The 15,489-nt window shown below is 38.3% G+C and overlaps 1 protein-coding gene across 5 annotated transcripts in view; it reads left to right on the top strand.

Moving 5' to 3' along the window:
• Positions 1-14,830, top strand: part of CYLD (CYLD lysine 63 deubiquitinase) — a 153,112-nt gene extending 138,282 nt beyond the window's left edge. For 3 of the 5 annotated variants that reach the window (XM_074211346.1, XM_074211347.1, XM_074211344.1), the window contains 2 exons: positions 13,692-13,727; positions 14,526-14,830. In XM_074211346.1, coding sequence (XP_074067447.1) covers positions 13,692-13,727; positions 14,526-14,550 — 61 coding nt within the window. In that variant the 3' untranslated portion in view covers positions 14,551-14,830. The remainder of the gene's footprint in view (positions 1-13,691; positions 13,728-14,525) is intronic. The other 2 variants (XM_074211348.1, XM_074211350.1) reach the window with 2 other exon arrangements.
• Positions 14,831-15,489: the final 659 nt, after the last annotated feature.

The following is a 15,489-nucleotide window of genomic DNA, read 5'->3' as shown; positions in this document are numbered from 1 at the left end:
GCCATAGCATCAGACTTGCCTTTCAACATATTTCTTGGCATCACTTACTTTGATTAATGTTGAGGTTAAAGGATTAAGTGACAAATGTGGATGGCTGATGATATAGAAACTGAATTTGTATTATGAGTGTGAGTGTGAGTGTGAGTATGTGTGTGTGTGAGTGTGAGTGTGTGTATGTAGTGAACATTTGGATGGGGGAAGAAAGAGGCAAGGGAGAGACAGACAGAGAGCAACATATAGAGATGAATCATTGCCCATCCCTTTGCCACCCAATGAATTTGCAGTTTGGAAAGAGCATAAACCTAAAAATCAGGATTTGTGGGTTCTAGGCTCACCTTTGCCTCTGACTAATTGTGTGACCTTGAAAGAGTCAATGTATGTCCTTAGGTTTCCCTTCTTTTAACTGTAAGATAAGAATAATAATTACCAACATTAATTGCTTTATGGTTTGCAAAGTACTTTTATCATAATGTTTCTGTAAGAGAACAAATACATCATTCTTGTTCTTGGGAGGAGGGAGCAACAAGTATTAATTAAGAGCCTACTATTTGCCAGCACTATATTGAGTTCTTGATAGATATTATCTGTCAACCCTGGGAAGTAGGCGTTGTTTTTATTACCCTTATGTAACTGAGGAAACTGAGACAAACAGGTTAAGTGACTTGCTCAGGATCATGCAACTAGTAAATGTCTGAGGTTGAATTTGAGAAATATCTTGATTCCAAGCCTAGAGGTAACATGATTTATCATCGATCACAGAGCTAATAAATGTTAAAAGCAGCATGAGAAGATGAGTCTATACCAAAGGTTCAAAGATTTGGAACCAGAAGAGACCTTCAAACTCCTCTTTATTACAGATGCCTAGACAGTTGAAGTGACTTGCCCAGGCTCATACAGTCAAGGTCAGGTGGGATTTGACTCCACATCTTCCTGACTCCAAGTTCACATTCTAGTCACTTTACTGCTTCTTTCAGTCCTAATATTCTGAGATTCTTAGGTTTGAAACATAATTAGTAAAGAGCCCAGTCTCTTGCTTGCAACTGTACTGCCTCCCAACTAGTAAGTGTTCCCATCTCCAGTTGTCCTGATTCATATCTAGCCACTGTACCTAGATGGCTCTGGAGGAGAAAGTGAGACTGGTGACTTAGTACAGCACCCACCCCCCTCCCAAATCCAATGCATGTTCTTGTCATGGCATCACCTCCTTGATGTCATGATCTTCTTCGAGAATGAAAGACAAAACATCATAATCATCCTCTGAGTCTGGATAGGGACTCAAATCCTCCTGACTCTGTCCTGTACTCTATCCATGATGCCATCTCATTGCCTCTATGGTTGGGGAAACTGAGACTTAGAGAGTTGGAATAACCTACACATGATCACAAAGCTGGTCATGCACTGAGCGATTTTATGACTAGTCAAATCCTACCTTCTCCTCACCAAATCATTTCCGTCCCCTAGAAAGTAAAGATAAATTTCCTTATTTGTCAATAGTTTTGCCCTTAAAAGCTTATTTTTTGTCATTAGAAAACATGATCAAGACTCAAGTGTTTCTTAGTAGTAAAACATGGGAAGGTAAAAAGGGTGCAATTACTGATGGTTGGAGCCTTAAGAATCAATTCCTTTTCTCCCATTTTTTTTTCTCTATCTTAGTAGGAAGAATTTTGTTGCTTATTTTTTATTGAAATTTTATTTTATTTTTTCAGATTCATGCAAGGATAGTTTTCAACATTTATGCTTTTGCAAGCTTTTGAGTTCCACATTTTTTTACCACCTTCCCTTCCCACACCCCTCTCCATAGTGGCAAATAGTCTGGTAAAAGTTGTACATATACAACCCTGTTTAACATATTTCTATATCAATTATGTTGTGAAAGAGGAATTAGAACTAAGGGGAAAGAAAAAAACAATGAAGAAGGAAGGAAAAACATTAAAAAAAGTTTTTAAAAAAGTGAACATAGTATGCAAGGAATATTGATTATATTTCCAGAGATTGGTGGATTATAACTTGATCAACTACTTTTTTTTTTAGGTTTTTACAAGGTAAATGGGGTTAAGTAGCTTGCCCAGGGCCACACAGCTAGGTAATTGTTAAGTGTCTGAGGCCGCATTAGAACTCAGGTACTCCTGACTCCAGGGCCTGTGCTCTATCCACTACCACCTAGCAACCCTTGATCAACTTTTAAAGCCCTTCCCGTCCTCCCTCTCTCTTTAGTCTGTTTATAGTTTTTCTTCACAAAGGATACTACATCTCTCATCTTCCTGCATTTGCATTGCCTAGAATGCTCTTCCTCACAGATTCCCTGACTTTCCTTAAAAGTCACCTAAAATCTCAACTTTTTTTCCTGTAATAAGCTTTCTTAGTCTTCCTGCAACCTCCCCATCCTCCAGTGTCTTCTGAGATTGTCTTCCACTTACATTGTATGTATCTTAAAGGTATGTAGTTGTTTTGTGTATTGCTTCCCCCAAAAGAAAGGGAACTCCTTGAGATCTTGGATCATGGTTTTTTTTGCCTTTATTCTCATCATTCAGCATCCTGTCTAGCATACACTAAGTGCTAAATAATTGTTTGTTGACTGATATGTGTTTGCTCATATGACTATTTTCCCCTGCTTCGCTCTTCTTTCTCTTTCCTTTCTCTTTCTCTCTCTGCCCCTCTGTTTCTCTTTTCTCCCTTCCTCCTCTCTCTCTCCCTTCTCTCTTTTTTCTTTCTCCCTTTCTCTCTCTCATGTCCTATTTATCTCTGTACCTATATCTCTCTTTTTTTCCTTCTGTCTCTGTCTCTCTCCCCCAACATTTTCTTTAGGGTAAAAGTTACCCCAAACACCCTGATTCCAAGGAACCTTGTTGAATGGTGAGTGATGAAGAACTTAGACATCCAGAATCCCATTTCTCAGATGTTGAAGCTGAGGCACTAAGAAATTTTAGTGTAAATCTTCTGTGATAAGCCTAGAAAAATAATTGTGAAAAATCTTCAAGGCTCACCCCTGGTAGGACTGGGATTTCTGAGGGACAGTGAGATGACAGGTGTGAACGTGTTTTGAAGAGATGATCAGCCTCTAGGTTCTTCCTCTACATACTTTCCCAGGTGCAAAGAGTCTGGGTTTAAATGTAGGAGTTGAATTTGAAGGCGTTGGATTTGGAGTTATAAAACTTAGGTTCATATCCAGGCTGTGCTTTTTACTACCTTTTAGTCTTTGGGTAAGTCATTGCACTTCTTTATCTATAAAATAAGGAAATTGGACTCAATCCCTCAAGCCCTTTCCAGGACTAACTTTATGTTCTTCACAGACTTATGGACTGGACTTTGAATAATGAATGAATGAATGAATGAATGAATGAATGAATGAATGGAAAAGCATTTTTTAAGCAATGGCTATGTGTTATGTATTTTATATATATACAAAGGGAAAATAGCCAGTTCCTTCTTTCAAGGAGTTCACATTTCAATAGAAGAGAGAACCCAGCAAAGAGGGGTCAGCTCTAGGATGGATGGAAAGACCTGAAAACTCTAAGTTTGTAGAGATAACTGATGGCAAGATCCAGGTTACATATATAAATCAGATGACCATGTCAGGAGAATGCAAGGAGCATGTAGGGCAAATGGTGAGCCCTGGAGAGCCTCAGGAAGCAGTGGCATGGCTAATGATAAAGTTTGGTGATCTTTCATATCAATGGAAGGAATAGAGTTCTTGACTCTCACATCATCCAAGAGGTTTGAGTGATCAAGTAACAAGTTATAAGGGAACCCCTGGTGATTGTGGGTCTTCTCACTGCCAGATCATCTCAGATGGGTTTTGAGGTTCCTTCTTATACCTTATTCCATTTTATAGAAGAGGAAAATGAATTATTTTAGTCACAATAAGTCAATCAACCAACAAATATTCAGTCAGTCAGTCAGTCAGTCAGTCCATAGTCATTTATTAATTCCCTACCACTTATTACACATTATGTTAAGAGCAACCACCTTCCCTTCCCTCACCCCTCTCCACAGTGGCAAAGAGTCTGGTAAAAGTTGTACATGTACAATCCTGTTTAACACATTTCCATTTTAATCATGTTGTGAAAGAGGAATTAGAATTAAGGGGAAAGGAAAAACCATAAGAAAGGAAGAACAAAGTTTTTAAAAAATGGTTTGCAAGGAATTTTGCTTCTTCTTATACAGAAGTATACAAATAAAAAGAAAGTAAAATACAGAAATACAAATAAAGTAAAAAAATGGTCTCTATTCTTGAGGAGTTCACAATATGAAAGGGGAGATAACATGTATTCACACAAATAAACCATGTATAAGATAAATTGGAGATAGTCAACAGGACTAGCAATAGCTTTAAGGGGGATTAGGAAAAGCTTCTTGTCAAAGGTGGGATTTTAGCTCAAAGTAAAAGAGGTCAGGGAAGCCAGGAGAAGTAGATGAGAAGAGAAAAGATTCCAGGTAGGAAGGATAGCAATAAAAATACCTAGAATCAGGGAATTAAATGTCTTGTTTGAAAAACAGCAAGGAGACCAGTGTCACTGGAAGGGACACACTAGAGTGAATAAGGTATAAGGAAACTAGAAATGTTGGGGCTGCAATCTCCTTCTTTTCTCTCATTGTGTAATTGAGGTGATCCTGGATTCTCAAAAGTTCTTCCTAGAGATTGTAAAATTTGACATTAAGAAAGTCTTTGAGCACACTCCCAACTTTGAATTATGTGAATTCCATCTGAAATAGGAAGGATCAGCATAACAGAGAGAGATCTGTCATGGAAGGTTAACCAGTAGATAGTGATTTCTTTTCAACTGAGGCAGCTTGCCTGGATGTATAAATAGATTAAAGAATGATAAAGTATTTATTAAGCTCTCACTGTATACGAAGAACTGTGTTAAGTGCTGGGAGTACAATTAGAAAAGTAAGATGACTTATCTTCTTAAGGACCTCACATTCTATTAGTGAGAAACAATACATATAAGAACCTTTAGCCACTACTGTTGAAAAAGCTCCATGGACCTTAGGTGCAGTGGTAAAGCAGATGATAATGTAATTTTTTAGTGTTATTTCCTTGAATAAAATCACCTGTTTCTGATTACTTAGAGGAGGTAGACTATAATGTTGGTTGATGTGGGAAGTATCCACCTTGATGAAATCAAGTGAAGTGTTGAATTAAGTTCTTATCACAAGATAATATGCTTTTGTACTTCTAAAAAGCAAATACAAGAGAAATTTCCTGTTTACTTGAGATGAGGAGAGAAATAAGATATAAGGAATAAGATATGTATGTATGTGTGAAATGAGAGAAATGAAAGGAGGCTATTTCCTCTTGATTTACTCCAACTAGGATATATCCCAGGTAGCATTTGTAGAGATGAACCTGCAGGGGCCATCCCATGAAGCCTATATGGATCCAAATTGAGATTTCCTAGATCTTTCCAGTAGTTGAATGCCTTGCTAAATCATATGTTCAACCAGAGACTTCTAGTTGGTCATATGTGCCTCTTCCTTCTTCTACCCCCATGACAAAGTTCTACATACCAGAGCACTGATCATTGATGAACAAGAACTGCCCATTCAGAATGTAAACTTTAAAGGGATGGATCACTTCATTGCTCACTCTCTTTTTGTTTTTTCTCTTCTGAACAGTGGTACTTGGGACTCAAATAGCTCTCCTTTGTACTTCTCAGAAAAAAAGAGGAGTAGCTTTTGTGCTAGTAGCTTACCCATGGCAGAGAGAGAGTGTGGGTACTTCTATGAGGCTGACACTAGATCTCAAAGCCTAAGATTCTGTTTCTGCTTGGTGTTTCTGTCCCTAAGCCCAAATGATGGACCAGTGATCCTGAGATGGATGTCTAGCTTTGTTGGCATCCTCATGAGTTCTAGTTCAGGAATTACTGACTTTCATAGCCAATTCTGACTAGGAGCAGATGTTTTCAACAGTCAATACAACATTCTTTTGGAGGACATGGTCAATATAGAGAGGATGAGTCCAAATTATACTCTGACTTGCCAGCAGATATGGAGAGAGAGAAAGAGAGAGAGAGAGAGAGAGAGAGAGAGAGAGAGAGAGAGAGAGAGAGGTTAAGACCATGCAGAGCAAAAGTCAAAATGAAACAACCATTCATGCATTTAGTATTTGTATTACATTTTAAGACTCTGTCAATGTGCACTTTAGTGTTTTGTGATTTAAACACAGCTAGATCCTGATTAGTACTGCTAATGAATGCTGGGAAGTAGATTCATGTATTGAAATTCACACTATTTGAAGCTGTAATTATATAAAATATAGTACTGGTTTTAGCCCAATGGAAATGTGCAGCAAAAATTTGAATAATGTTATCATTTTGTGGTATTCATTATTTATACAAATCAGGACCTCATTGCATTTCTTTTGTAGTGGAGGAAATAAACAGCTGCCTTATAACTGATCTATTTTGTAAAGTGAGTACCTTTCTATTTCATTATTTTTGGGTAGAGTCTAGACAGGAGCCAAATTTAAGCTTATCTAAGAGATTGTCTCTGGAACTGTGTGGTGGAGGCTTAGTGAACAAAAGACAATAAGAAAGAGCTCCAATTTCTCCCTTTTAGAGGTAAAGCTCCCTTAGGATTAAACCTGGTCTATATGAACCCAAAACTAAGGCCCTTTCTTGGGAGAACATAACCCCACTAGGTCAATGGATCTTTACATATATTTTCAGAGATAATTAAAAGTTAATTAATATGTAGATGTTGACGAGTGATATAGACAATTTCTAGAGAATTCTGGGCAAGAGAAAAACACTTTTAGTTGGAATGGGCAAGACTTTGCAGAAATGGGATGGATGTGAAGGAAGAGATGGTTGTTGAGGTAGAGTGGGGTATGGGAAGGGATGATCAAAACACAGGTACTGAGGCAGAAATGTTCCAGATGTGTTTTGATGACATTGACAGGAGGCTAGTGTGGCCATACTTGATGCAGGAGAGGAGTGGATATAGATCTTGTGAGGAGGTATGAGCTTTAGATGGATGACCTGAATTCTGATCTAATGAGTTTTTATTTTATCCTGTAGACAGTAGGGATTCCTGAAAATTTTTTTAAACATAAAAATACCTGATTTGAGTTGTGAATTATGAAACTGGAGAGAGGAAACACTAGAGGCAGGGAAACCAGTTAGAAGATGATTATAATCCAAGCCTCTCCATCTCTGTCCCTAAACATAATACCCAACTGAACACCTTTGTTCATCTCTCTCTCTCTCTCTCTCTCTCTCTCTCTCTCTCTCTCTCTCTCTCTCTCTCTCTCTCTCTCTTTCTCTCTCTCTCTCCTCTTTCTTGATGATATTATCAATTCCTATGAGGGTTCAGTTCATTAGTAATATGTAGATGATTTCCATGTTTATATATCCATCCCGTATCTCTCCTTTTTAACTAGTTTCACATCACTAGTGATCTCCTGGAAATCTCAGCTTGTATGTACTTGTGACATCTTGAACTCAACATCTATAAAATAGAACTTTAAACCTTTTCTTTCCCATAATCCTTCCCTTTCTTTTCTATCACAGCCTTGGAGTCATAATTAATTGCTCTTCTGTCTTCCCAACCCACAGCTAATCAGTTACCATATTACCTTAATTCCACACCTTCCATATTTTTCACATCTCTCTCTTTTCTCCAACCACTCTATTTCATACCTTTATCATCCAGCCTAAACTATTATAATAGGTTTTTTAGGCTTTTGCAAGGCAATAGGGTTAAGTGTCTTGCCCAAGGCCACACAGATAGGTAATTATTAAGTGTCTGAGGCTGGTTTTGAACTCAGATTCTCCTGACTCCAGGGCCAGTGCTCTATCCACTGCACCACCTAACCACTCTATAATAGTTTTTTAAAACTATTTTTTAACTATGTTAGAGTCAATTTGCAGTGTGTTTGGCTGTGGATGATTAGACCAATATGTGCTTGGAATCCTCTACCACAGGTTCAGCACAAATTGTCCATGTGAACACTTGGGATAGAATTTTTAAATTTTCATGTCTTATGCTTCTTTTTAAAATTATTTTATTTAAGGTAATAGGGTTAAGTGACTTGCCTAAGGTCACACAGCTAGGCAATTATTATGTGTCTGAGGCTGAATTTAAAATCAGGTCCTATCTACTGAGTCACCTAGTTGTGCCCCTTATGTTTCTTTTGAGCTACTTCATTTCTAGTTTGCTCAAGGAGCACAGTGCCTTCTTTGATTTGGCTAGGCCACAGTGGGCAGTACTATGCCAGTGTTTCCAATATCTTACAATCAATTCAAATGTTCTTCAGAGACACCTTGAGACTGCCCTTCTTCTGATCATTCTTCTGCCTTATGAAAGTTTTCCATAAAATAGTCTTTGAGGCAAATGTATGTTTGGCATTTAGAAATATGGCTAGCCTATTGGAGTTACCCTTTCTACAATAGAATTTGAAAGCTTGGCAGTTTGGCTCAATGAAGGACCTCAGTGTCCAGTACCTTATCTTGCAAACCTTATAGCACTACATAAATATTGCTATTCTTAATAATCTTTCAGATAAAGTACAACCTCCTTGCCTCCAAATCTCCTCTCTAAAACTTGGAATTTAAAGAGCTTATCTATATGACTCCAACTACCTATCCAGACTTATTTCATATAATTTGCCTTTCATTCACTTTACGTTTCAGTCAAACTGATCTATCTGTCATTCTCTGAACACAGTATTCCACTTCCCAGCAGGCACCTGTGTACAGGCTGCTTTGAGGGCCTACAAGGTTCTTCTACTCATCTTTATCTCTCTGAGTCCCTAACTTCCTTTGAGGCTTAGATCAAGAGCTAACTCCAAAATGTGCCCTTTCTCAATTTCCCCAGCTAATAGTATAACTGTTATTCTTGCCCCCATTACTTTGTACCTATTTATATTATGATTTTTACTGTGTCCAGGCTATACTTGTCACAACATAAGCATCTTTGGGGTGCGACTTTTTATTTCTAACTTTGTATGTCCATCAGATGAAAGGAAATAGTTAACAATGTTTGTGGAATTGAATTAAGCTATTGTAATAACTGTCCAGGGAAGAGATGATGACAATTTGATTGAAGGGAAGTTTTAGTAAGGGATTCTCTGTTTTCTTACCAAGAATCTACAATAGACTCACAAGCCAGATGGTGGTCTGGTCGCTTTTCCCAAACAGTTTCCAATATTGTGTCTCCCTCAATTCCCCTCTGAATCATTACATTCTAACATAAGCCATACCAACAGCTACTAATTGAAATGAATCTTACCAATGGGCTTTCTCTTATTGTAAAATTATCAGGTTTCATTACACCATTTGGAAAAAGGAGAGAGAGAGAGAGAGAGAGAGAGAGAGAGAGAGAGAGAGAGAGAGAGAGAGAGAGAGCAGAGGAAGAGGAAGAGAGAGAAGGAAGGAGAGAGGAGGGAGGGAGAAAGGGAGAGTGGGTATGTGGGGGAGGCAGAAAAAAAAGAAAGGAAAAATAAGAATGAACCAAAATGCAATTGGAATTTAACAGGCAATTGGATGAATAATATAAACTACAGTGAGATTAGATCCTTCTATATTTGAGATAGATATCTTTTTATTTTTTTTTTTACTTTTAAATTGAGAACAATGGGGCTTTTTTGGGGCTCTGTAAGCTTCTTCTGGGCCCATCTGAGTCACTGCATATTTTTATGGTGTTCAGTAATATACAGTGTGAGTCATTCACCAACTTTGAAGTATTTTGGGAATTGTGTTATTTTACTCACAAATGCAGAAAAAAATCAAATATTACAGAAGTGATAAAAAATACAGCAATATATTCTTAACAAATTCATATGACAGAACCCAGGGTGCGCACAATACCACTGCTAAAAAAGAGTCAGGCACATGAAGTACTTGCAAAGTTCAGTGGGAGATGGTTAAAAGCAAATTCTAAGCTTGACCCATTTTACCTGAGACTTGAGTGATTATGATAATATCACAACCCAGTCAGTCATCTTACCATAGATGTATGGACTTGAGTGTGCCAGCCCAGTGGATTTCCACCAAGCATAGGGATTTTACTAGTTAGTTAGTAAGCACTTATTAAGCACCTACTATATGGTAGGTAGGAGGCAACTAGGTGACTCCATTGGTGACTCCATTGGGCCTGGAATAAGGAAGATCTGAGTTTAAATTTGACCTCACACACTTACCAGCTAGGCGACCCTGGGCAAGTCATTAAACCTTTATTGACCTTAATATATAGGAAAAGGAAATTCAAACCACTTCTAGTATCTTTGCCAAAAAACCCCCAAAAACTCAATGGACAGCATTGATATTCTATGGTCTGAAGGGTCAGGATGAATTGAATACAATTAATTAACCTCAAATGTCCCAGGTGCTGGAGATTCAAAGAATCTCCAGTGAAACAGTTTTTGATCTTCAGGAGCTGCTATTCTACTAGAGGTAGGAAAGGGAATTAATATTTATATCTCATTTATTCTAGACCAGATCCTGTGCTTCTTGGCTGCCTACAAGAAATGTTATTTCATTTGATCCTTACAGTAACCCTGAGAGACACATTCTGTTGTAGTCCCTCTTTTACAGATGAGGAAACTAAGGCAAACAGGGATTAAATAATTTACCCAAGGTCATAGAGTTAATAAGTGTTAAAGCTGGACTTGAATTCTGGTCTTCCTGATCCTATATCTACTCTGTTATTTGGTTTCCTTGAAGAAGAAAAAATATATGCATATATGCATATGCAATACATGTATGCATGGGTGCATATATACATACACACAAACATACATATAAATGTATATATATGAATATGCAAAATAGATACTACATATCAGGAGTGAAAGGAAGTCATTAGTAATTGGGTAGATCAAGAATGAAGTTAGATTAAAAACTGGCACTTAGAATGAGTCTTGTAAATAATTAGGTATTTTAAGAGGTGAAAGTAAGAAAGGAAGGTATTTAGGCCTGGGAGTCAGTTAGGAAAAAAGGTTCAGAGAGAAGAAATGAATTTCTAGATATTTTCTTGTCTTTAGTACCTTTTCTGCCTCCAGGGGGATTCATTCTGAATGGATGAAGAAAATAATAATTACTAACTAGATAACTTTGTTATCTTTGTATAAATTTGTATATCTAGATAACTTTGTAACTTTCAAAATGTTTCTCTTGAGAACTTTGTAAAGTAAGGAGTACATGTGTTGGTGTTGGTATTTCCATTTTACAAATGAGGAAACTGAAGCACAGTTGGGATTAAAAGACTACAGTCACACAGTTATTCAGTCCTGGAGATGAGGTTGAAACCTATGTTCTTCTGACTTGAACTTCAGGGTCCTTTCTACCATATCTGTATTACTTCTGCTAGAACCTTTTCTTCTTGGGGCTTAGGGGAAGATATGAGAAAGGAACTGACTTGATCCTGGCTCAGAACGTGATGCTTTCTTTTACTCTGTTGGTGTATATGCAGGAGTTTCTCAGGAACAAAGAGGAACTCACAGAGAAAGGAACTCTCCAGAGGTGTTAGAATCATGCCTAAAATATTAGAAAAATCCCAACAAGTTGGTTCCTAGAGCCACAGAGTGCCAGACTATCTAATGTAAAACTCTCATTTAATGGTTGAGGAAACTGAGGCACAGAGAAGTGAAGGGGACTTCCTTGAGCATCAAGGAACCCAGGTCCCTTGTCTCCAGCTCTTTCCACTTATCAATTGCCTTATCAGTTTGCAGAGAGGAGGCAATGAAGGCCAACTTCAATGAGATTTCCATGCCTATTGGGAGTCCAGTCCCCAGGACACCAAGGTCATCATCCCCTGAACCCTTCTACCTAAGGACTGGGGTCTTTAGGGAGCCAGGTGTTCATTCCAGTCAGGCAGGTGTGGCTCAGGTACAAGGAACTTCTCCATTAATTACATTCTGAGCACATGTATACATATCAGAGCTGCTGGGCTTGTCTATTTCTATTAGTTTAACAAGCCCTGGTATTAATGAGATTGCTCTATAATTGAACCTTTTCACGGGTCCCTCGGTAATGAAATTATGCTAATCTGAATTCACCACCACTAGGCATTCATCATTCTAGATCAAAAGGCAGGCATCAACAGGGATGCGACATCAGTGTGAACGTGCCGTTAATTATTACAGAAATGAACAAATTCCGGCTTAATTATTTCATCTTCTTCCCCTTGCCTTCCATCTCTCTCCCCTCTTTCTTCTTGGGGTGAGGGGCAGTCTTTCCATTTATGTCATTCATTGTCCATTTGGGGAGATACTTGGGCTGAGGTTGGAGTAGAGCAACTATCTCCACTATGTGGCAGTGTGGACCAGTGAACAGAGAGAGCCGGCAGAAAGAGGAACCTGGGCTGGCCTAAGTATGTGCGTGTGTGTGTGTGTGTGTGCACGTGTACATGTGCGTGTGTGCATGTATGTGTGTTTGTGTGCTTGATCCTAGGGACCATGCCCTAGGATGACTCAGGGGTCTAGGAAAGGGGCTTGAGTTGATTAATTATATACATTAAGGAGCAGGGTGAGAATAGGTCAGAGGGAGAGGAAAAAAATGTTGAGTTGATTTTTTTTATTTTAAGGGTGGGTGGAAGTTAAAAAAAAAGCAGAATAGTGAGATCCAGAGACTGAGTATCCTTCCTTTGCTACCTGCATTTTTCAAGGAGAGCAAGCAGGTCAGGAAGACATAAGACTTGCTTCCTTTTCCAACCTCTTTCCTCTTGTTTCCTGATCTCCCTCACTTTCCTCACTCTCCAGTGATTCTCCAAGGTAGCAGGTGATACCTTGATAACTGGAGAAGTTGGGGAGGGGGATGTAAGGCAGTTTTGCCTTTTTTGAATTTCTATTAAGACAAAACCCTTAGGTAAGGGATTCTGTCAAATTAGCTGGGAATCCTTGTTAGTTGTGTGTGTGTGTGTGGGGGGATTGGTGACCATCTGAACCATTCTTTATTCCCTTTCCTTTGCTATCTCCACTCCCCCCTCCCCAAACACTTCCTGGCACCTGTTCACATAACAAACAGGAAGCTAACAAAGATAAGATGCTTAAGAAATGAAGAGGCAGCTGAATGCCTATCGGGAGTAAGAGAGACCTTAGTGCTTGGTTCACAGTAGGTAATTAATAAATGTTTGTTGAATTGAGACGAGCTGGGTCCCAATAATGCCTCTGAACTAGCTACGAGGGGCAGGCCTGGAATCACAAAGACCTGAATTGAGATCTTACCTCACATGCTTACTAGCTTTGTGATACTGGACAAGTCATTTAACCTTTATTTGCTTTGATTTCCTTATGTGCAACATAAGACCACTTATGTGCATAATAAGACCACTTACCTCACAGTTGTGAGAACCAAATGAGTTAATATTTGTAAAGCTTCTATCTCTTTGTTGGTTCTCAATCTATGTTTGGTTCCTCCCTTCCTTTTTCTTCCCTTTCTGGACTGTTTTTAAATGCACAAAATGAAGTAATAGGATTACAAAAGAAACTATATTGAAATACAGTTAAAAAAAAGTACAATTATTTTAAAAAACCCACAATAAACTATTTCATAGATTCCAAGTTAAGAACTCCTGTTGTCTGAGGCACAGAAAGGTTAAGCAACTTGCTGGATATCAAACAGCAGTATTTGAAGCTGAGTCTTTCTGACTCTAACACTCTATTCACTAAGACAGACTGATGTCTTGAGTAGACATACTCAAGTTTTAATAAATAATATATTTATTTTTCCTCTTCTTTTTTCTGCTAGGAACAGAGGCACAAGGAATATATTCAATCTATACAGGTAAGATGATAAGATGGAAAGAATGTTGGCATATCTGTTTTTGAGTTCCAGCTTGACCACTTCCTGACTGTATGATCTCAGGTTAGTACATTGCCTCTTAGAGATTCAGCTATGAAAGAGTCAACAATATTCTGTACTATCTATCTCACAGGGTATTTTGAGGTTTGAGTAAAATGAATAAATATTCAGCACTTTGTGACTATGTCAGTACATAAATGACATACTATCAATATTATTAATAATAATATTATATTATTTTTCTAAGAGGCAACTTGGTACCTTGGACAAAAAAATCTAGCATTGGCACAAGGAGACTCTGGAGTCAACCGCTGCCTGCCCATGACACATACTGTCTGTGTGACCCAGAGTCACTTAATCTTTGGCTGCCTGAGGGGCCACTCTCTAAGATGATGACTTGCAAAGAGGGTGCCTACCTACATTGTCAAAAAGAGTTTCCTAATTTAGGAACTCTCTATAGTAATGAAGCCATAGGTCCAGGCATTATCTAATATTGTTATATTAGTGTTAGGTCAAGACATTATAGTAGAATGGTTAGAATGTTAGATTTTGCATCAGGAGGTCCTGGGTTCCAATTCATTCTTGAATACATTAGGGCTGAAATCCTGAGCAAGTTCCTTATCTCTGTGTACTCCAGACTATTCTCTAGGACTAATATATTAGACCAGTGGTGGGTGCTAATCTGAGTTGGTGGAAAGAATTCCCACATCTGGTCACATTGCAAAAATTACAACTGCTTCTGCATATCTGCTCTCTTCTTAATCCTCCCTTTCCTACCAGCAGAGAATCTACCTCAGGCAGATAAGGCTGACCTAGAAGAGATCACAAGCATTTCTGTGCCTTAACCTCCTCCCAGAGAATGGCCGTTCCTTTGCAGACAGAAGTGGACAAGTGATTAAGAAAGATGAGGTTCTCTCCTCTGACTCCTGAAAGAAGAAAACACTGTTAGGTGTTTAGATCAAGCTTTTTCTGTGCCAAGAGTGTGCTCTCTAGACTTACAAGGGATCTGAGCTCTTGAAGAATCTTGCCTTTCTGTTAGATGAATCATAGAATTAAAAAAAAAAGCCAATGCCTGTTTCCTGGAGAACTGTTTATATCTATATTAAAGTTGACCTTCAAGACCTAGCTCAATTCCTATCTCTTCTATGGAGTCTTCTCTGAATATTCTAACTCAATTTTTTCCCTTTCTCTGAACTCAGAACATTTTTTTTCTGCTCTACTTATTGGGACCTGTCACTCACTACCTTGGTAGCATCTTCTTTATTGTCTTGTCTTGATATTTAAGTCTTGAACTATTTTTTTCCCTTTGTATATGGGGAAAAGAGGGTCATTTGTCAAACCTTCTTTATTTTATAGTGGGAAAACTGAGAATGAGAGACAAGATATGGCATGGTCCATATCAGACAGTTAATGGTAAGACCAGAAGTAGAATTAAGCTAAAGGATCATAGATTAAAGCTGGGAGTCACCTCAATGGCCATCTACATCCAACTTATTTCGTTAATGAGGAAAATTTAGTCCAAGAGAGGATAAATAATACAGATGATAAGGGGCAGATCTGGACTTCAAACCCAGGTCCTCTGACCCCAAAACCAGAAAGCATTCCTTCCACTGTACTATGCCTCCCATTTGGAGCTGGAATTAGGTTTCCTGACTACCCTGCTGAAGACATTACTTCATACTGCTAGCTTTTTAAATTTTTTGACTCTCACACCAATTTTAAAGCTCTCCGGTCATAATCAAGT

Source organism: Macrotis lagotis, chromosome 1 (assembly GCF_037893015.1).
Source record: "Macrotis lagotis isolate mMagLag1 chromosome 1, bilby.v1.9.chrom.fasta, whole genome shotgun sequence".
NCBI lineage: Eukaryota > Metazoa > Chordata > Mammalia > Peramelemorphia > Peramelidae > Macrotis > Macrotis lagotis.
The sequence above is the reverse complement of the archived record's forward strand: the minus strand, read 5'-3'. Positions and strand labels throughout refer to the sequence as shown.